Genomic DNA, 21,853 nt, shown 5'->3' with positions numbered 1-21,853 from the left:
AATTATTACCAAAAAATAGAAGAAAATGTGTACAGCGCATACCAGTAAAATGGATGATTCTTCAAACTTGACTCCAAAAGAGATAGAAAAGCCTGATGAGACCAATAATAACAGGGAACAAAAGTTTGTCAAAGATGTATCCCAAAAAAGGGTATCGAGTCCATGTGATATTATAGGAGAAATCTATCAAACCTAAATTGCCTATCCTAAGGGGAAGATGACTGACCTTAGAAAGTACAAGAAACAGGGCAGGTTCGAGGATGTAGGAAGTTGGTCTCATCCAGGCAGCATCACTGGGATGAATGAACCTCACCTGCCTTCCGTCATGGTCTAATCTGTTCCAGATTTAATTTTTTTTTGATGTTTATTTATTTTTGAGAGAAAGAGAGAGAGAGAGAATCCCAAGCAGTCTCCAAGCTCTAAGCTATCAGCACAGAGCCCAACGAGGGGCTCAAACCCACAAACCGTGAGATCATGCCCTGAGCCAAAGTCGGGTGCTTCACCGACTGAGCCACCCAGGCACCCGTAATCTCTAGAATTTAACTTCCAGGGAGACAGCACCTGCTCGACCCGCTGGGGTGCATGCTGTCCTCTGGGATCCGATAGGTATACAGTGAGCCTACCTACCCACATGGACTGACAGAGGCAGCAGAATCGTGCCAAAGCAAAATCAGTCTGTTACGAAAATTGGGGGGAAATTCATGCTGGGTCGGGAACAGTAACATAGTCCATTATAATCAGATTGGCACAAATGTAAAATTTTAAATGCCCACCATGGACAAGGGTGTCAGGAATTGGGCACCCTAATGTACTCCGGGGGATGGGGTGGGTGGGGCACGGAGGCTGCTTTCTTAGGGACAATACGAAAGTATCTTTGAGCCAATGATGCTACCTACATTTAGGACTTTATCCTTCAGAAACAGTCACACGTGCAGTCAAAAATATCCCCCCCAAAGCATTGTTTATTGCGGCATTGTATGTAACAATGAAAAATTGGTAACAGTTAATGTGTTGGCTAAACAAAATGTGGTATAGTACTTGCACTGTGGAACACTATATAACCCTTAAAAAGAAAAAAAGTTCCATGGAAAGAACTCCATAATATGCGGTCAATCGAAATAAACCAGCTGCATAAGCATTTGTAAAATATGGTCCCACTTCCGGTCTTAAAAAGACCGTAAATATGTGTTAGATGCATACCAAACAATTCAGAAATACACACATGTTCAAGAGCAGTTACCCACAGAAAGGGGAACGATATGGGGATGATTAAAGGGAGCATTTGCTTTTACCTGATATATTCCTGTATTATTTGAGCTACGTACTTACAGTGAGCATGAATTTCTGTCTACGTGCACTTATGCACATGTGAAAATACGATGTGATCCGATTTTTAAAATTGCTACAGATGGGAACACGGATTGGCACCCTTTGAATGTCGGCATTGACTGTTTCCGGTTACTAGGCGTATAGGTGATTTTAATGATCTCTTTTGCTTACCTGTATTTTAATTTTATGCAAAGAATATTAGTGTAGTAAAATAATTTACATAGAAATCTTGATTTCCTTTTGGAAACAAGTTGCTACCAGGAAATTTATAAATAGATATACATTATTCCCATAAAAATGAGCATGTGAACAGGAAGAAGAAATGTGAATGGCTAATACTCTGAAACTCTCTAATTCTAAAGCACCTAGTCTGGCATAAAGTAAGCCCTCAATAACCTAGCAATTAGGTTATTGCATTACTATTCCTTATTATTATAACACTATGTGCGTGTGAAATCTGACTGTGGGACTATAAAATGTATCCTAGAAAGCTATGGAAACTATACAGAGAAGGAAGCCGCTAAATCCCAAATGCAAGGATGCTGTTCAAGGAGGCTGTGTTAACGTCCCAGGAAAATGAGGCCGCTCCAAGGGCACCCACCAAACCCTCAGGGGAGCTGTCAGGCGTGTTTCGAACCTGCCAGGATGGCTTCTCTGAGAGGGTCACGTCCTGCTGGTAAATATAGGAGGACCTCCGCAGCAGGAAGTCAGCAATCTCTCCTGAGGATTCATCTGAAGCTTGGCTTCCTGAGAACAAGTGTTACAAAACAAAGCGATTGTTTTCTTTGCCATCGGAGGAAAAGAAAGAAGACATGGAAACCAGAAGACGTGTTTGCTGACAGTAGTCAGTTTTTTTTTTATTTATTTTTTTAATGTTTATTTATTTTTGAGAGAGACAGAGACAGAATGCAAGTGGGTTAAGACACAGAATCAGAAGCAGGTTCCAGACTCCGAGCTGTCAGCACAGAGCCCGACGCGGGGCTCGAACTCACGAGCCGTGAGATCATGACCTGAGCCGAAGTCGGACGCTCAACCGACTGAGCCACCCAGGTGCCCCAAGAGTAGTCAGTTTTAAGTGGGACACTCACCCTATACTCCAAATCTTCCCTCTCCTCCACCTCCTACCCATCACCACCTGCCCAAGATTTGTATCGCTGGAAAGAAATAGACCTGTCTACACTCCAACCAATACGGCCTTTAAAAGGTAAAGGGAAAGTTGTTTTTATAGTATTTTATTATAAAAGGAACACAGGGTCCGTGTAGAAAAATAAGGAAGGAAAATGGAAAGCACCCATAATTAACGCCATGACCCTGAAACAACCACTTTTAATGTGTTGGCCAATGTTAGTCTGTTTCATCATTTCTGAAATTGTACATACTTCCATAATGTTTCTCATGTGCCCTGTGACATAAATATTTCCCATGTTGCTACAATCTCTTAATAAATGTAATTTTTTATCTGCTGTGTGGATGTATGCAGAAGAGTCTCGATGGTGAGAAGGACAGAGACGCAGAAGGACTCACTACAGTCAGTTGTCTGGGGCCGTATTGTCTTTGAGGACAGGGAGCTTCAGGATTCACACAGGTCGCTCTGGAAGAGTCCTTCTCCTTCTTTGGAACCGCAGCATCCTCTTGTCCTCCCCAAGGGGAGTTCAGGTCAGGCAAGAATTCTGATTCTCTGATTCTGGCCCCTTTGATTCTCCTCCCCCGGTCTCAGGCAAGACAATGGAGATTAAATGTGGTTCTGGTAATCCCGGTCCTCTGCTTCGTCCTCTATGACTTCCGGGTGCAAGAGAAGTGAATAGGTGATGGCATTCTCAGCCTAGAGAAAGCAGAAAGGAGAGTCACAGGGATGGAGGCAGCAGAAGAGGGGGGAGAAGGAGATGGCTGGGACGGCTCACCTCAACTTTGGCTGCATCTTCAGCATCCGTGAGATTGGCTGTGGGCAACAAGAACAGAGATCAGCCAGGGCACTGTTGCAGAAGAGGACCTACCACACTGCCGCAGAGGCTGCAAAGACAAAGCCCGAACCAGACCTGCAAGAAGGACCTGTAGGCCAAGAGCTCCGTTCACCACCCAGGCTCCCCACCCTGGCCAAGCTGGCAGAAGCAGGCAGTCTGTGCTGCGTGCGTTTCAGAGAGTGGCTGACTTTTCCTAGAAGCAAACTAGCCAGCTTGGGGGATCTGAGAACCAGGGAAGAGCTGGGAGCTGTTCAGTATCACAGGGAAGTCAAGACCAGATTTTTGCCAACCCCAGGAGACCGGGGGTGGGGGTGGGGGGCGTCTGGGCATCCTGCTGGGAACTCTCAGAAGAAGGTGATGCTCCCTGACGTTAAAAGGAAAGAAAGCACAACGGTGGGAGCGAGGGACGGAAAGAGGGAAGCAAGCAAATCAGGCCAGTGGGCTCCCTGGTAAATAGCTAAAACACACCAAATTCCCACATGTGTTTTGCCAAAAAGCTCACTTCGCCAGGGCGGGAAGTAGCCTCAGTATCTGCGAAGCAGCATTCCTCAGGAAGGGGCTGGAGGGTCTGGGACAATACGTTTAGTGTCTCCACTCCCCCTCTGAACACAAAGAGTCTCTGTTCGCCATGCTGCAAATTCTGGGGCAAACCTCTTCCCCAATTCTCCTTCCAATACATTTCTCAATATTCCCAGCAACCTCGCCAGCTGATGGGAAACAACCAGCCCCAGTGCCTGGCTGTGAAATAAATACTTATGGAATATATTTATGCCAGTATGGACAGAGCCAAACCTCCAGGTGGCTGTCCCAGTTGTGCTGGGGCTTTATTCTACATCTGCTTTGGCCTGGTGTGGGCTCAGGCCCCGTGTCCCCGCGTGACCTGGCCAAGAACGCAAGGGCCTTGCTCAAAGCACAGCAGGACGAACGCCATTTTGCTCAAGCTCTCGAATCTGTTGGTTCTTTTCTGAGTCACACTCCTGCCGTCTGACCCAGAGTCCTCGAGGGCCTCCTGTTCTTCTCTTGCTGCTGCTGGGGAGCCCCTCGAGAATGTCTTGGGTTCCCTCGTGCTCCAGCTAAACTACAGTCAGGAGGTCGCCTGGAATACTCCTGTTCCTACCTCAGCCGGGGGTTGAATGGTCACTGACTCTCAGAGTGTCAGGCCTGGAAGGGCTTCGAGGTCATCCAGGCCACTCCACTCCTGTCCTCAGGGAGGTCCCTGCACCCCCATGGTGGGGAACATTCAAGATTCCACCTGATGATGATGACAGAGCTAGGACCACGTCCATGTTTAATAAACTTACTCAAGTGGGCATCAGAACCAAGCTTTGCCCACAAAGGAAGCTCACTGATGAACGCACCCAGTCCTCTAGAACTTTCTCAAGCCCAGATCTCCTCCTGATGCCCCACCCTTACCCCATCACTCCCAGAGACTCCTCACCATGTCCTGGGAGTATTCCCTAGGTCTCCCCCTCCTTTCCTCTCCATCCTGTTTGTCTCAGTCTTACCATTTCTAACCTCTGTCCCGTGCCAGCTTGGCCAACCCCCACAGAGAGGCCCAGATATCTCTTACTTCCTGCTCTGGAAACGTTCCCAGCGTTCCTGGCTCCAAAATTCGGACACGGCCCTCCCCTCTCTATCTGGGACAGGTGGTCTTCTGCCCCTCATCCCCAGTGAGGTCCTCTTGAGGCCCAGGAGTTAGTCTCAGAACTGACCAAGCGATTTGAGCCCCTGTCCTCCTCCCACCGCCCCCTCCCTCTCCTGCGCTCCCAGCTGAACTCACACAAGCCGCTTCCTGCTGACTCCAATCCACCTGGCAGCCCCAGGCAGGGCACCTCAGGCCCCCAGGCGGGGAGCTGCACTCACCTGGTTCCTCAGGGAGGGTCTCTCCCATTTCCCTGTGCTCAGGGTATCCTAGGAGAGCCATGGGGGAGGGGGGGTGTACATAGAAGGTTAGTAGGACTGTGGGCTGGGGCCTGAGTCCTGGGACAAGGACCCAGGGCAGGAATGGATTAGAACCAACACAGGCCCCTCCCCCACAGAGACTCCTCCCCACGCCCTGGCTCTCCTGCCCAGGCCCTGCCTGTTAAAGGGCTGGTCCAGAGAGACAGGCTGGGCGCTTGGGTTAACCGTGGCGTCTCCTGGGACCGCCAGAAAGGCCCCTCCGAGGCATCTTTCTCAGGCTCGTTCTCCCTTTTAAAAAAGCACTACTTTCTTCCACTCAGTGTCTCTCTCTCTGCATCTCCGCCTTTGCTTGTCATCAGTGACTGAGGTGCAGGCTTGCAAAGTGCTTTGCGAGGTATTAGTAACAGTCTTTCCTCCTCTCGATGGCTCTGAGTCATTTTCCGCCTTCCTCCCCTGGGTGTCTTCCGACTTCCTCTCCAGCAAGCCGGCTTTTCCACGTGAGGAACAGCGACGATTTGCCTATTAGATCTCTATGGCACCTGCCCTCCTCTCTCAGCTCCTTTGCGTTAGTGCTAAGCGGGAAGGAACTGGTTTCCAAGGGCCCAGAATCTTCAGCGCGCCCATCAGTGAACGGAAGGCTGCCTGGCAAACTGTGCTGGGTGGTGCAGAGGGGAAGTGAGCGAGGAGTTACGGTTACTTCCCTCCTGTGGTCTGGCCGTCCTCTTTGGAACACAGTTTCGTTCTTTAATGTGGCCTCCGCGGTCTGCGTGACCCGGCCCTTGTCCATTTGCCTGCCTGACTCACGCCTCCTTCCTTCGTGCCTTGCAATTCATGGCCTCAATGCCTCCAACTGCCTCCAGCGCCCTCCTTGCCCTTCCCTCAAGTCCCAGACCAGCTGCAGGGTTCCCCATTTCCATGTCTAGAATGCTCTTCCGGCCCACTTGGCCTGGCTAACTGCTCCCCTCACGTACGGCCTCCTCCATAATGACAACAGCTCTTACTTGCGTGCTGTTTGCTAGGTACTCGGCACTGTCGTGAGAGCTCAGCCTCGTTTATCCTCCTACAATCCTGCGAGGTGGGTCCGATTAGCGTCCTCACTTTCCAGATGAAGACACGGAGGCCCAGAGATGGTGAATAACTCACCCAAGCTCACAAAGCGGGGGAGCCGTGGAGCCGAGATCTAAACTCGGGTGGTCTGGCACCACAGCGTCGCGAAAAAGCTTCTCTGATGGCTCACCGCGTGCTGCCTCGTGTGGGCTCTCGTGTCCTCTGACCCCATAGCCTTTGCAACTCTCTACCATTGCTGTCATCCCACCCAGTTATAACGATTTACTGGGACTTCTGCCGTTCCCACATCTGTCGTTCCCACTGCACCGTGAGCTCCTTGAGAGCGGAGCTCGGACTTAGCCTCCACTGCCAACACAGTGCTGTGCACATACACAAGTTTGTTCGAGCCTTGTTGAATGAATGAATGAATGAATGAATGAATGAATGAATGAATAAAACGTGGGTTGTGGGGGCACCTGGGTGGCTCAGGAGGTTAAGCATCTGACTCTTGATTTCAGCACTCATCATGATCTCACGGTTCGTGGGATCGAGCTCCACATTGGGCTCTGCACTGACAGCAAGGGGCCTGCTTGGGATCCTCTCTCTCCCTCTCTCTCTGCCCCCCCCCTCTCTCAAAATAAATAAATAAACTAAAAACAAAAACAAAACAAAACAAGGGGCTATGTCTGAATTATAAGGATTCTCTTAGCCCCAAGAGAAGGGTTCTGGAAATGTTTGGGGTTAGGGCGTTGGCCAAGTAGGAACTGATAACAAGAGGAACCAAGAGAAGCCACAAACCTGAAGTCTGCTTTTGCCTGTGGCGGAACCAGGCCACAACGGCAGCAAGGATGGCCACGGCAGCAATGCCAGCGACCGCGACCGCAATCATCACCGTCACTGAGGAGTCGCTCCAACTGGACCCTGAAGAGGAGAGGCTTCAGGACAGGCGGTACTCTCCCACCTCCCACAGTGCTCAGTGCTTCTCCCTGGGAGCTGCTTTGTGTCTGGGTCCCTTGCAGATGCTACACTCACTTCCTCCCCCACCTCCCCTGAGTGGGGTTGCTGTGGCTGGATGTGTGCCTCCCCCACACCAGGTGCCTCCTAGAGGCACACGAGAGCTTGTGTGGGGGCAGAGGGAAGGGCTCCTGTCAGCTTCAGGGAGAGAAGGGAGGGGGGCCTGAAGCCTTCCTTGGTGGAATGCACCACCACTGGACCCAGCAAGACCTTGAACTGTCGGGGACACGCCATGCCTTGGGGAGCGAGCCAATGTACGTGGCGCGAGAACTAAGAAGAACCGAAACCCTCAGTTCTTGGGGACGTCCAGCAGCTCAAGGAACCTCTGCACCAATGAGGGAGCTCTGTGCCATTGCTGTCCTTAGTAGGGGCCTGCATTTTCAGCGGCACGCAGCCTTTTCAGCTGGGACCTGAGGCTGAGGCTCTGAACCCGTAGCCCCTACTGCTGCCCCTTGGCCAATATTTATCAAGCCCCCTGCCCCGTTCCTCCCCCTTTTGCCTCAGCGCTCAACTGTTTCAGCTGTGGCATTTCTCAGGCCTCCAAGTAGGCCCGTAGGACCTCGGCCATAACTGTCCAGCCCCCAGTCCTCTCTCCATCCTGATGGGGTTCCCACCTTGGACGGTGATGGCCACGGGCTGTGACGCCTGCAGACTCTTCCCTATCAGTCCTGTGCAATAGTACTCGCCGCTGTGACTGAGGTTTGCCCGTGGGATGGAGAAGGTGGAATTCATGGGGGAAAACTGCTTGGATTTTCCATTCTGGAAGAACGTGATCTTGTACAGAGGCTTGTTCTTCCAGCTGTGGCACCTCAGCACGATGGGCTCCCCCTTCTGGAACACCAGGCTAGGGGTCTGGAGCACCAGCCAGTCTGAAAGACACAAAGGGACCCCAGGACCCAGCAGGTCTTGACTCAACTCTGAGACCCACCCTGTCCTTACTGGTGGGACACAGTGTGTGGAGGGAAGAGCTTGAGATTGCAATCCAGCGGCCCTGGTCTCCAAAGCTGGCTCCATTATTAGGGAGCTCGGCAATCTTGGGCCTCTTCTGGGCCGTGGATTCTTCAGCTGTGAAAATGGATGACGTAATACCACGCATCTACAATAGTTTCTGGCACGTAGTAGGTGTTCAGGATACGCCCGTCTTCTCTTTCCTGTCCTGAGAGAGGGCAGCTACAGCCCCGTCCTGCCCAGGAGGCCCTTGTGAGAAGGATACAAGAGACCGCACCTAAAAAGGGGGGGGGGTGCCTGGGTGGCTCAGTCAAGTAAGCTGTCGACTGCGGCTCAGGTCATGATCCCACAGTCTGTGAGTTTGAGCCCCGCGTCGGGCTCTGTGCTGACAGCTCAGAGCCTGGAGCCTGCTTCAGAGTCTGTGTCTCCCTCTCTCTCTGCCCCTTTCCTGCTCACGCTCTGTCTCTCTCTCTCTCTCAAAATAAATAAACATTAAAAAAAGAAAAAACAAAACACCAAAAAAAAGACCCCAGGATGCGGTCCCTTCCTTGGGGGAGCGATGGGAGAGATCCAGTCTGACCTAGGAGGTAACATGTGAGGGGACACGGCAGCGGCATGCATCTTCCGGGAGAGTACGAAATCATGGACGTGAAACAAATATTAGTTTATTTGACGTATGTTGGTAACGTGGAGTTTTACTTCAGCGGGGTCTTTGCCTGAAGGCAGCAGTGTCATGGGCGGGGCACTAGCCTGCTGCGTACCCCTTCCCCCCCAATTTTCATCCTTTTACCGAGGAAGAAAAAAATATTTAGTAATTTTGTTGTATAGGGAACAGAGCCTATGAGGGATATTTGTACTCCTGACCTCAGCCCAGGTATTCCTTTTCTTTTCTTTTGTCTTTTCTTTTCTTTTCTTTTCATTTCTTTTCTTTTCTTTTCTTTAATTTTTATTTTTGAGAGGGAGACAGAGAAAGAAAGAGACAGAGCATGAGCAGGGGAGGGGCAGAGGGAGACGGAGACACAGAATCCCAAGCAGGCTCCAGGCTCCAAGCTGTCAGCACAGAGGCCGACGCGGGGCTTGAACCCACGAAGATCATGACCTGAGCCGAAGTCGGACGCTTAACCAACTGAGCCACCAGGCACCCCACTCCTTTTCTCTAAAGCCGGAGGACAGAGCTGAGCACGAATTGGAAAGAGAGGTGGAAGACGAGAGCAGAATTAGAGGGAGGTAGGGGTGGAGGGGGGGTGGAGGGGGCGGGAAGAGTGACAACAGCCAGGCGCGGGCTGGCCCCAACCAGAATGAGGCCAACCAAGTCTCTACACTGGCTGGTGACCCTGCCGCGCTTACAGGAAGAGATACTCAGTACCCAGGGGTTGCCCCAGCTACAGCGGGAAATCGGGGCGCAGAGGATGACACCAGATCCTGCTACTTGGGTCCCACCAGCTAGAAAAGCCTACCCCTCCTGCTGGGGAGACACGTTCCACCCACTTCCTCCCCTTTCCCTTCTGCAGATTCCTCCTCTCGGAGAACGGGGACCCTGGCTGGACACTACACTCCAGGGTGAGGCCAAGCGGCCCTGGTCCCCTGGACTGACTGCCTCTTTCAGAAGATGGGACGAGGGTAGGCAGGAATGCTGAAACTGTCAAGCTTTTAAAAACTAAAGTAGAGGGGCACCCGGGTGGCTCAGTCTGTGGAGCATCCGATTCTTGGTTTCAGCTCAGGTCACCGTCTCGCGGTTTGTGGGATCCTGCCCCGCGTCGAGTCAGGTTCTGCGCTGACAGCTCAGAACCGGCTTGGGATTCTCTCCCTACCACGTCTCTCTCTGCCCCTCTCCTGCTCACGTGCTCTGTTTCTCTCTCTCTCTCTCTCTCTCTCAAAATAAATAAACTTAAAAAAGTAATAATAATAAAGTAGAGCCCAGAGAAAAAGCCACAGCTGCTGCCACGTGGCCCCAGCAACCGATTCATGGACATCTCTTCCCTGTCTAGGTGACTGGCCCTTCCTTCCCTGCAAAGTCTGTGCTCGTACCGGGTTTGGACCTGAATACTGGGGAGTGTCCGCCTCAGGCTGGGTTGCGAGCGGGCCACCTGAGGTCTCCTTGAGCCCATGGGTCTTGGGGCAGATCTTGAGAGCAGGGCCCAGTTTCGTGTTCGCGGCCCCCATATGTTCTTCGGGTAATCCAAGGGCCTTTCTGTCAATCTGGGAACGAAAGTCCTCTGCAATCTTCTGGAAGCCTCGCAGAGAAGGCGCACACAGCCCCTCCCTGCTTCAATGGCTGGCTGCGGATGCACTCTGGGGGGGGGGGGGCGGCTGGGGGGGCTTGGTTGAGGGGGACGCTCTCACCTCCTTCCCTTCCTGGAAGGACAGGGACACACAGGTCAAGGCCCTGCCGGTCCTCAGAGCTTTCCCTCCAGGCCTGTCACTTCCTGCTGGGCTGAGAGTGGGCCATGGGGGTGGGGTGGGCAGCAGGCCCCTTGCTTTTGAGGAAAATTCGGGAATCAGGTGAGGGAAAGGGACGACAGGAAGAGTAACAGTCACGGGTATGCATCTCAATTGCCTGGTGGCTTTTCTTCAGGGAGAAACTACTGTTTTGCCCGGAGCTTTGTATAGCCGGTCCTCTGTTTAGCAAACATCCTTAAAGGCCTGCCCTCCTCAGGGGCTGGAAATGCAAAGATAGTTAAAACACAACTTTCAGGTCAAGTTGCCTGGAGGGCAGGGGGCAGGGAAATGCTGGTACCACCAGGACCTGGGGAAGGAGGCATAATTAGCCCCCAGGAGCAGATGAGGAAACAGGCCCGAGGGCAGACCGTAGCTTGGTGTTTACACGGCTGGTGATGTCCAGGCCAGGGACTCAGCTGTGGTCCGTCTGTGCTCCGTGACTACTACAAAAATGGGTTTCTATGCCGTGACTACTACAAAAATGGGTTTCTATGCCGTCAGAATTTCCTTCTGCTTCTCTCACACCCCGGGGCTGCTTGTTCGTAGCCCTCGTAAGGTTCTCGCTCAATCAGGAATCTCTTAGGAACACACACCGAGCAAAGGGGGTGGGTGAAAAAGGAAACAAGTGGAGAAAACAACTTCAAACAGCTCACTGGCGATGCTTCCCAGTAAACAGGCCACCTCGCTTCCCTAAAAAACCTCTGTAAGCAGATTCCGTCTCTCCTTGCCCTCCCGGACTGTCCCCGGGGCCTTCCTCCACTGACCGGAAAACACATCCAGATACACGGGGTCACTGAGGCTGGTCTGGTCCGTCTGGCACGCGTACTCCCCTCTATCCTTCTCGGTGGCCTTAAAGCTGTAGTTGGGCCGGACCTGCGTGGGGATGGAGCTCCCATTATGGAACCACCGGATGGAGTGGTCCCCGGCTGTGTGGGCCCCCTGGCACTTCAGAGTCACATCGTCCTCCCGGAGCACGAGGATCCACGGGGGCTCCAGGTCCACCACAGCCTTCGGGAGACCTGCTCCGGGGCAGAGAGAAGGGGAAGCATGAGGAAAAGGGGCCCCAAGAGCCTAAGCGGGCCCCGAATTTCCAGCACCTGAGGTCCCGCTGGGGACATCAAGCGTGGAACCCGGCCCAGAACCGTTCTGCAAATGTAGGCAGCTCCTTTTACTCGTACACCCCACCGCAGGGGCCCCTGGGAAGCCAGGTCCCCTCGGAAGCCAGGTCCCCTCAGAGAGTGTCGCCGTTCCTCAGAAAGACAGGGCAAGAGGTAAGAGAAAGGGAGAAGGGGCAAGGCAAACATTCTGGAAGTATATCTCACCGGGGGCCATCGGAAGCAGATCTTTCTTTCTTTCTTTCTTTCTTTCTTTCTTTCTTCCCTCTTTCTTTTCTTTTTCTTTCCTCTTTCTTCCTTTCCTCTCTTCTTTCTTTCTTTTTCTTTCTTTCCTCTTTCTTTTCTGTCTTTCTTTCCTTTCTTTCCTCTTTCTTTCCTTCTTTTCTTTCTTTCTCTGTTTCTTTCCTCTCTTTCTTTCTTTCCTTCTTTTCTTTCTTTCTTTCCTCTCTTTCTTTCTTTCTTTCTTCCTTTCCTCTCTCTTTCTTCCCTCTTTCTTTTCATTCTGTCTTTCTTTCCTTTCTTTCTTTCCTTTTTCTTTCCTTCTTTTCTTTCTGTCTTTCTTTCCTTCTTTTCTTTCTTTCTTTCTTCCTTTTCTCTCTTTCTTTCTATCCTCACTTTCTTTCTTTCCTTCCTCTCTTTCTTTCTTCTCTTTCTTTCTCTTCTTTGTTTCTTTCTTTCTTTTCTCTTCCTTCCTTCTTCCTTCCTTCCTTCCTTCCTTCCTTCCTTCCTTCCTCTCTCTCTCTCTTTCACACATACACACACACACACACACACACACACACACTACACATGCATGCCCTTTTGGAACTCACTTTCCTCCCCTGTAACCTGAGGCATGTGAACACTGTGGATAAACTCTCTGCAGGGCTGGATGAAGACCGTGGGAGCATCTGGTGAAAGTGTCAGGCATGAGGCAGACATCAGGTTTCCGTTCTGACCTGATGTCAATCTTTATCCCTTAGACTAGACCTATCCTCACCCAAGTACAGTGGAGGCTCTGTGGCCTCGAAAGGATAAAGAAAGAGAGAGAAAGGCTGGGGTGGGGGGGGCAGTCTAGGGATCCTGGGTTCAGTGCCCCAGGGAGAACCTCCGCCTCCCCCCCTGGGGGGCCTGGGACCTGGGGAGCTTAGTGGCAGAGAGAAAGAAGGCCAGAGTTTCTCTGTTGCAGAGTTTGCTTCAGCAAGCCGCACCCAGGGGTCTCTCCTCCTATTTCTATCCAGGGAAACAGGCCCCGAAGCCCTCAGATACACCCAAAGTGGAAAATTTATCAACACACGGAGACATCCCAGGCAGATGATGGGATTTTGTGTGCAGCTGAAACTAAGATTGTCTGGGCTCTTGATTTTACTTGGGGAGAGGAAGGTGCGAGAGAGACGACGAGTTATGTTCTGTGACGGTATCTGTGACAGCTCACCAGCAGGGAACCGGAAGGGCTGAAGCCACCTATGCCCCCAAGGCTCCCCTGCTTCCCTGGGAGAAGGGGAAAGAGAAAGGAGGGGAGGGGGTGGGGCACCTCCCCGGAGACTCCACTTCAGTATGGGGTTACTGGTGCATTCAGGGCACCTCCAGATGGGGTGCTGGGAGTAGAGGGAGAAGGTGGCTGGGGGAGGGAGAGGATGTGGGGGGAGCACTTACCAGGTGTCCCAAGGACTGGACCTGTAAGAGAGAAAAGCAAAGATCAGCCTGGAGTTTAGATCTGATGATTCATCATTACAAAGCATCCCCTCAAAAAAAAAAAAAAAAAAAAAAAAAAAAAAGCCCCCTATGCAAATCCCCTTAACTTCCTTACCCTTGGCTGTCTCTGTATTGTCCCTGTCTTTACTGGTTCAGCTGTGTGTTACTAAAATCACCTACACAAGCAGGCAGATGGATGTTTCTATAAATTTGCGGTCACCATATTCAAAAGGACACTGAACTGTCATTCTGAAATTTTTTTTTTAATTTTCTTTTTTCATGTTTATTTATTTTTGAGAGAGAGAGACAGAGACAGAGACAGAGACAGAGCCTGCGCAGGGGAGGGGCAGAGAGAGAGAGACACAGAATTGAAGCAGGCTCCAGGCTCTGAGCTGTCGGCACAGAGCCGGACGCGGGGCTCGAACCCATGAACCCCATGAACCGCGAGATCACCACCTGAGCCAAAGTAGGGCGCTTAACCAACTGAGCCACCCAGGCGCCCCTCTGACAATTTTCTCCAGTAAATTTGCTCTGCTGCCCAGTAACACTCATCTTTTCTCGCTGCCAAAACTTCCCTGCCCTCTGCCTTGGAACCCTTCTCTCCTAAAGCCCGACTCCTTCCTCCGTAATTCACAGAAAACAAAAGCTGGTAGGAAACCTCACGCCTTCCCCCAGCTCAGTCTGCACCTCTGTCCAACTTCCCTTCTCCCTGTTCTCTGGGCAAAGCCTCCCTGCGTCTCTCCCTGGTCCATCTCCAGGCTGTGTTGTCATCTCTGTCACCCTGGCGAGCATTTCCCTCTCTCTGTTACTCCCATCCTCTTCTGCATCATCAATTTCTCCTTCTCAGCCGGGTCTGGACCGTCAACGTAAACATATCCCAGGATCTTTCATTAAAAGAAAAAAAAAAAAAAAAAAAAAAGCTTCTCGCTTGATCCCACATGCAATTCTAAAAGCGTTGCTCTGCTCCCTTTCAGAGCCAGATTTCTCAAAAATGTTTTTTTCCCCGTGGGCCACCCTCGTTTCTACTCCTTCCATTCACTGTTTCGTTCGCCGCAGCTGGGACTCTGCCGTTGCCGGTTCGCTCTAACGTCTCTCTCCCGTTCTTCCCCCGCGAAAGTGTACGTCTTCACTATCTACCCGGTTAGCCAAGCCTGGAAACTGCAACTCGCCTCTATTCCCCTCCTTCTCCCAAGCCCCCCACCCCCTTTCACATCAGTGAATCTTGTTGATTCTGCTTCCCGCTTAGGCCTGGAGTCTGTCAGCTTCACTCCGTGCCCGTGACTGCCGTGCAGGTTTAGGTCACCACCAGCTAGGCTCAGGTCATGATCTTATGGTTTATGAGTTCAAGCCCCATGCTGGGCTCTCCACAGACAGCTCGGAGCCCGGAGCCTACTTCAGATTCTGTGTCTCCCTCTCTCTCTGCCCCTCCCCTGCTTGTGCTCTCTTTCTCTCTCTCAAAAATAAATAAACATTAAAAAAATAATAATAAATGGGGCGCCTGGGTGGCGCAGTCGGTTAAGCGTCCGACTTCATCCAGGTCACGATCTCGCGGTCCGGGAGTTCGAGCCCCGCGTCAGGCTCTGGGCTGATGGCTCAGAGCCTGGAGCCTGTTTCCGATTCTGTGTCTCCCTCTCTCTCTGCCCCTCCCCCGTTCATGCTCTGTCTCTCTCTGTCCCAAAAATAAATAAACGTTGAAAAAAAAAATAAAAAAAATAATAATAATAATAAAAGTATCAGATCGTATAACAACACTCCCCTGCTTGCAAGCCTTCAAGGGCCTTCCTTTGCTCTTGAAATAAAGTGTACACCTTTATGAGGCCACACAGGGCGAGGGCTCTGCTCCCCTCTCCCCTCCCATCTTGAGGCCCTCTTCCCCTACTCACTGAGCTCCTCTTTAGATTCCTGACACTTGGGGCTTTTGTGTAAGCTCATCCTTCTTCTCTAGATCCTACTTCCTTTTTCTCTTCCAATGGCTAGATCCTTGCTATGCTCAAAGTCTCAGCTCAAGGTCACCTCCTCAGAAAATACTTTCCCTATCATCCTGTTTAAGTGGGCCGCCCTCCCTTCTTCCCCACAAGGATTTTTCTTATAAGAGTCTCCTGTTTACATCTTCACGGCCCTTTCCGATTTATATTTACGCCTCTGTGTTTGCTTACTTGTTGTTTATATCTCCCAGGAGAATGTAAGCTCAAAGAGGGCGGTAGCCATATCAATTGTATTGGCCAAGGCTCTGGAAACCGCTTATTGAATGAGTCTAGGTGGGAAATAAGAGGGGCCACGGTCGTACTGACAATGGGAAGTGAAGAAGATACACACACGAGAGAAATTTAAGAGGCAGAACCGGGGACGGTAATGTAAGCGGATGGCTAGGAGAAAGTTACTCCCGCTCGCACAGGTCTATGTGTTAGGAGGAGGTGTGCATTCGTAAGGAAAAGATGTTAAGTTGAGTTTGAATATGCTTTGTTTCTGAGCTGGCATGTCAACGTGGAGGCGTCCAACCGGCAGGTGGAAATACGCAATTGCAGTTGACGCAAACAAGAGGGATAGGTTTGGAAGCTGTTGACGTAGAGGTGAGAGCTAAAGACCAGCGTGGGACTGGCGAGAGGGACAGTGAGGGACAGGAGGTCAGAAAAAGAAGTAGAGCCCACGAGGAGGGGAAGAGGAGAAACAAGAAAAAGATGAGAAGAGCAGAGGGAAGTCATCGGCCATTTATTCATTCCACACTCAACAAATGGTAGGGAACACACCCTCGGTGGAATCATTGTAAGGGAGACAAAGACCGCGTGCTTTAGGTCAGGAAGGCCGGCTGTCTTATTCATTGGTAGATCCCCAAGTCGTAGAACAGGGCCTGTACATAGTATGTATTTAATGTTTCAACAGGGCAGTTTGTGGAATCTGCGGAAATTCTGCAGGAAACGCAACGTACACATTGCCTGGCTGTAGAGGAAGATCCACTTGGGGCAATGGGAACATGGTTAAGAGGGTAGAATTGGGGCTTTATTGGGGCGCCTGGGTGGCTCAGTCGGTTGGGCGTCCGACTTGGGCTCAGGTCATGATCTCACCGTTGGTGGGTTTGAGCCCCGCGTCAGGCGCTGTGCTGACAGCCTAGAGACTGGGGCCTGCTTCGGATTCGTGTGTGTGTGTCTCTCTCTCTGCCCCTCGCCTGCTGGGTGCTCTGTCTCTATCTCTCTCAAAAATAAATACACATTAAAAAAACAAAGAAAAAAAAAGAAGGGAGGCTTTATTCAGTAGAGCAGCACTGGAGGCGTTTCTGAAGTGCCGTGACTCAGCTGTGGCTGTACTTGAAGAGGTCATGGCCTCAGTGTCAAGCATGGATTCAGAGTAGAGGAGACAAGAGATTCGAGGTGGGGTCAGAGGCCGTTCTAAAAGTTGAGTTATCGAGTGACGAAGACCTAAATGTGGTGGCCCAAGGAAGAACGGGAAAAACGGACCAAACCGTCGGTGACTTAGCAAAAGGACAAACGGGAGAAAACATCAAGTGTCGCCCAGGTGACCTGCGCGTCAGTAGCACTGTCAGCAGAGAAGCATAGCCCCTCTGCAAGCCTGAGCTTCTCCCTGTGAAAAAGGAGACCGCCCAGCGCCCTTTTTACATGCTATGCCCCTTCAGTCCATTTTATCCCGCTCCTGAGGGAACACTCTCTCTTTCTCACCTCCACCCCCTATCCCAGTATCATTCAGCACTGAGGGCCGAGGGCTCCCAGAGATGCCCAGATTTCATTATCAGTCAGAGTCCCTGACTTGCGGGGTCTGGGGCCATCCTGAGGCGTATCTGAGGCTGGAAACTCTAGCAGTTGAGCTTGGAGAGACAATCCCGGCAATAGAGCTCCCCTAGTTGGTCTCCCCCGACTTCTGCCCAGCCGGCACCATCAGTCTTCGGCTCTCCATCTTGGCCTAGGACTCCGGCTTTCTCCACGATCAGACCCAGGACCTAGCCCCGCGCGTGTGTGCAGTACAAAGAGGCATGCGTGGTTTCTCTGGTCCTACGATGGGCGATTCCAGAATTGTCCAGGTTGGGTGTTCTCTGAGCCCCTGTTCCCTGGATAACCCAGACCCTCTTGTGCTCCTTCCCAGGGAGATCTGACACGTGAACAGAAGAGGCTTCCGCTGCCTGAAGTGGTTTCAGGGGCACAGAGAATGGCTATTGCTTCCTCCCTACCCCTTGTCTCAGACAGCCTTAGCCCTCCCGCCTGAGATCTGGTCCCTGGGAAACACAAATTTCTAAGGAAGAGAAACGTGCTGGCCACTCATTAGTCACTCAAATCTAGGTCCCTGGACTTTTCGGGTGTAGTGAGTGGCAGAGCACCAGTGACCTGACTGCCCCGGGGATCCTGGGCAAAAGACACTGAAAACAACCACCAAAACTGCCAGTGTTCTTGTTTGCCAAGGCCAGCCGGGTTGTCCGAGCTTGATCTTCATCAGCGGGCCTTCACCCTCCTCGTTTCCTTGAGGTGCTTCCCGTGCCACCCCTCATCCTCGCCCGACCTCTGCCCAACCAGGGTGGCAGCAGCTGAGGTAGGAAAGTGCACCTGCCTCTGGGGACCCAGACTCACCCAAGAAGAGCAGAGCTGTCCACAGTAGCATGTCGCCCAAAGGGGGGCAGGGCACACACTCGGCTCGGTCCCTACGGGCAGCAGGGAGGGGGCGGGTTGAAGGGATCTGCATCAATTCCTGGCACACGGTGGCCCTGGCAGCGCCGGCGTGGCAGTCCCAGACTTCTCTCGAGGCCTGACCGATTCCACCCCGGGGGAGGACAGACCAATTCTGAAGTCCCAAAGAGGAAGTGAAAAGAAATGTTGTTTTGCCATAGGCCCCTCCCCTTCCACCCTTTTTCCTCTCAACTGTTCCCTCCCAGAAGATTCGGAGCTTCCCAGAATGGATCTGGCCCAGCCCAATTCCAAATTCACAGAAATTTCAGCAACTGGGAAACAACTTCTTCCTCTTCTTTTGGGACACAGCCGGGCTCAGCCTCTGGGAGCAAGAGGGGAATGGCCACCCAAGCTCAGCTCAGACCCTCCTATCTGTTCCCAGGTCTTTAGAAAAAGCAGTGGAAAAGAATGTGGAGTCAGTCTTCTCTGACTTCTAGTTCCATTTGGAGGCCCAGGCGCCCACCATCATTCGATTTTCTTCATTATCCAATCCCTGACTCACTCCTGGATGGTGGAGCAAAGAACAAAGAGGTGTGTCAGGTGGAATCAGGATGATGATCCCCGTCCCCTTATTCCCCTTGGACATGCGTTCTTTTGCTCGTTCCTTCAACAGGGATCTTTTGAGCACCAAGCTGTGCCCTGGTTCTTTATCTTCGCCACCCTCATTCCCATCCCTGTCCCTGTCACTATGGCGAAGCAGCACGGGCCTTGGAGCTAGATAAGTCTAGTTTTGAGTGCTAGGTAGCTTCTCAGAACCTCAGATAGCTCGTCTGTAAAGACAAAGGTAATCAGGGGCACCCGGGTGGCTCAGTCAGTTAAGGGGCTGACTTCGGCTCAGGTCACGATCTCCCGGTTCGTAAGTTCGAGCCCCACATCAGGCCCTGTGCTCACAGCTGAGAGCCTGGAGCCTGTTTCGGATTCTGTGTCTCCCTCTCACTCTCTGCCCCTCCCCTGCTTGCACTGTCTCTCTCAAAAATAATAAATAAACATTAAAAAAAGAAGAAGAAGAAGGTAATCAGGACTACCCTTCAAGCAGAATTTCCCAGGCTCAGTACTTTTGATATTTGGGGCCATACGGTTCTCACGGGGAGGGCCTGTCCTATACATTGTAGAATAATTAAGAGCACCTCTGGCCTCTACCAGCGAGATGCCAGGGGCCACCCTAGTTGTGAAAATCAAAATGTCTCTAGACTTGGACAAATGTTCTCTCAGAGGCAGAGTTGCCCTGGGTTGAGAACCACTGCATCCAAGGTTCTTTTGGAAGAGAAATGAAAATTGGAGGGCTAGCCAAGTGCCTGGTGCATCATGAGTACCCAATGAAGGCTAGTTTCCTTTTCTTGCTTTCTATCACCATCCTCATCACCGTTTCATCCCCAGAACATAAGATTCTCTTCTCAGGGCCCTTTCCTGGGGCCTCTTTCCCAAATGCCCTCACAGGAAGCAAGCTTTAATACTCAAGGAAATAACACCATCACACCTCTTCTCACACCCGTAATTTTCAGAAACCTCAACAGCCTCAGCCCATCAGCTGCAGGCTTTTACTACTGGCTTCATTCAATTCTCCTAACCCCAATCTATTTCCAGCCCTTATCTGATTTTCAGGTGAATTTCTTCCCCGGTGACAAGACACCAATGATCGGACATCAATACTTGAAACATATCATTAGAAACCAATCAGGTTAATTTGTATCTCGAGACTCACAAAATGGAAGCCCCCCTGCCAGTGGCCTGGCCCACGTCACAAAATCTAAATCTAAGTCAGCCTGTGCTTACAGGAAACACCTGTCAAGGAAACTTCATGTACACCAATCACAATCTATCTACGTGGCTTTGGCTAGCTTTCCATATCCTAGAAAAGAGGGAACTGTCGGCCTTATAGGGAAATCTCCAACCTTCCAGCTGATCAGGCCATTTCCTAGTTGCCTCTTCCAATGATCTATAAAACTCACTGTTCCCCCAAATCCCTCAGGAAGAGTGCTCTACTGCTTGTGAGGTCTTGTACTCCCCCAACCCATGGAATGTTTTCCCTTAAATAAAGGACATTGAACTTGTTATTAATTGTTTTAGTTTTGTCATTTGGGGGTCTTGCCAATGAGGATGGGAGCCCAAGACCGTTACTAAGAATCTGGGGTTGGTGCCTAGATGCGGGCGAAGGTCTCCACAGAGCCGTTTTCATTCCCTGCCTCTTTGGCTGCTTTCTGGGATCTCCGGCAAACTTCCTTCCAGTTGAGCTCTGCCTGTTTCATACGCTGAATTCTTCAAGTGTGTTTGTTCTACTCCTTCCAGGAGGAAAATCAGGGTGTGAGAGACCGGATTTTTCACGGTGAGACATAGTGAGCCACCATATTTGGGTTTGGAGTCCACCTCATCTCCAAGGGAAGTGTCTTTCGGAGGTGCTGATAGGTCTCAGGGACGGTGCTCAGGCAGCCTGAGACAGCAAGTCTGGTTGAATTAAGGAGGATTATTTCAACAAGGGAAAATAGTGGGTCTTCTTCAATCAAAGAAAAGTGTGATGGGAGCCATTAGGGGGACGTGCAAAGCCTCAAGGCAAGTCCACAGCATAAAGAGTTGGAGGACTTAAGGAAATAAACAAAGACCAAAAATGTGGACCTTTCTGGTGGACAGCACATCAAAATCTAAGAAGACACAAGCAGACCACTGAAATTCACTAGAGGGGCACCTGGCTGACTCAGTGGGTAGAACATGTGACTTTTGATCTTGGGATTGTAAGTTCGAGTCCCCCATTGGGTGTAGAGATCACTTAAAAATAAAATTAAAAAAAATAAAATCCATTTGAGTGTCTGCCACTATAAAGAAATATTCTTGGAGGTGAAGGTGGGAGGATAATCTTTGTAAAAAGGATAAGAGATCTATTGCTAATGAGAATATTTGAAGCCAAAGCCACAAAATTAGTAGCCATAGGTCAAGGTCTTAAAAGCCATTAGAGCACTTACCACCCAAATCTAAGGTTCCCATGCTAGCAGAAGTTTGGTCATGGAACAGTTTAGACCGACACTAGGTCACCTGCTAACCCAAGAAAATTCCCAAGCACTGATGTCTGCTGGACAACACTACACAGCCCTCAACCCAGTGGCACATCCTTCTCGGTTATTAACTTGGCTCCGAGAGACCCACGCCTTGGCTAACGAAATGGGATCCTCAATTTGCAAAGGATCAAGCATTGTCGCCTGCCAGCACACCTGCGTCTTTGATGTCTGAGAACCACGGTCCTAGAAGCTGTAGACATCTATAAATAATGGCGAAATCTTACTAAAACACACGAGAAGGACCACAGCTATTCCGGGAAACATTCTAATAAGGCAAGAGCACTCATTTAAGAAGTGCTCTTGAGGGGCACCTGGGTGACTCCGTCAGTTAAGTGTCGGACTTCAGCTCAGGTCATGATCTCACGGTTCGTGGGTTTGAGCCTGGAGCCTGCTTCGGATTCTGAGTCTCCCTCTCTCTCTGCCCCTCCCCAGCTCCCCCTGGGTGTGTGTCTCTCTCTCAAAAATAAATAAACATTAAAAAAAAAAAGAAAAAAAGAAAGAAAACAAGAAGTGCACTTAAAAGTAAGGTTTCCAACTCAAACAGAGTGAGCTACCTATTTTTTAATTAATTAGTTTCTTTATTTACTGAAAACTAGATGTTACAGTTCATTCCATCTTCATAATTACAGACCTTACAAGGCAAATAAAGCAAACTCTTCTCCCGTTTAACCAGGTGCAGCATTTGGGCACTTTTCTGATAACACAGGTTG

At 50.8% G+C, this 21,853-nt stretch overlaps 1 protein-coding gene across 3 annotated transcripts; it reads right to left on the bottom strand.

Moving 5' to 3' along the window:
• Positions 1–2,545: 2,545 nt before the first annotated feature.
• On the bottom strand, positions 2,546–18,238 carry FCGR2B (Fc gamma receptor IIb). Of its 3 annotated transcripts, none has more exons than XM_045455392.1 (8): positions 18,001–18,238; positions 13,391–13,411; positions 11,405–11,659; positions 7,868–8,122; positions 7,038–7,160; positions 5,071–5,201; positions 3,231–3,268; positions 2,546–3,151 (listed from the first exon to the last, which is right to left on the bottom strand). In XM_045455392.1, exons 1-8 carry the CDS (start codon positions 18,110–18,112, stop codon positions 3,103–3,105), a joined length of 984 nt encoding a protein of 327 aa, XP_045311348.1. In that variant the 5' UTR covers positions 18,113–18,238; the 3' UTR covers positions 2,546–3,102. The 3 variants fall into 3 exon arrangements, with proteins under 3 accessions (XP_045311348.1, XP_045311349.1, XP_045311350.1); XM_045455393.1 differs by having other exon boundaries at positions 5,154–5,201; positions 18,001–18,236; XM_045455394.1 differs by lacking the exon at positions 5,071–5,201 and having other exon boundaries at positions 18,001–18,234.
• Between the last annotated feature and the right edge of the window lie 3,615 nt (positions 18,239–21,853).

Source organism: Leopardus geoffroyi, chromosome C3 (assembly GCF_018350155.1).
Source record: "Leopardus geoffroyi isolate Oge1 chromosome C3, O.geoffroyi_Oge1_pat1.0, whole genome shotgun sequence".
NCBI lineage: Eukaryota > Metazoa > Chordata > Mammalia > Carnivora > Felidae > Leopardus > Leopardus geoffroyi.
This window is presented reverse-complemented; position numbering and strand designations above follow the sequence as displayed.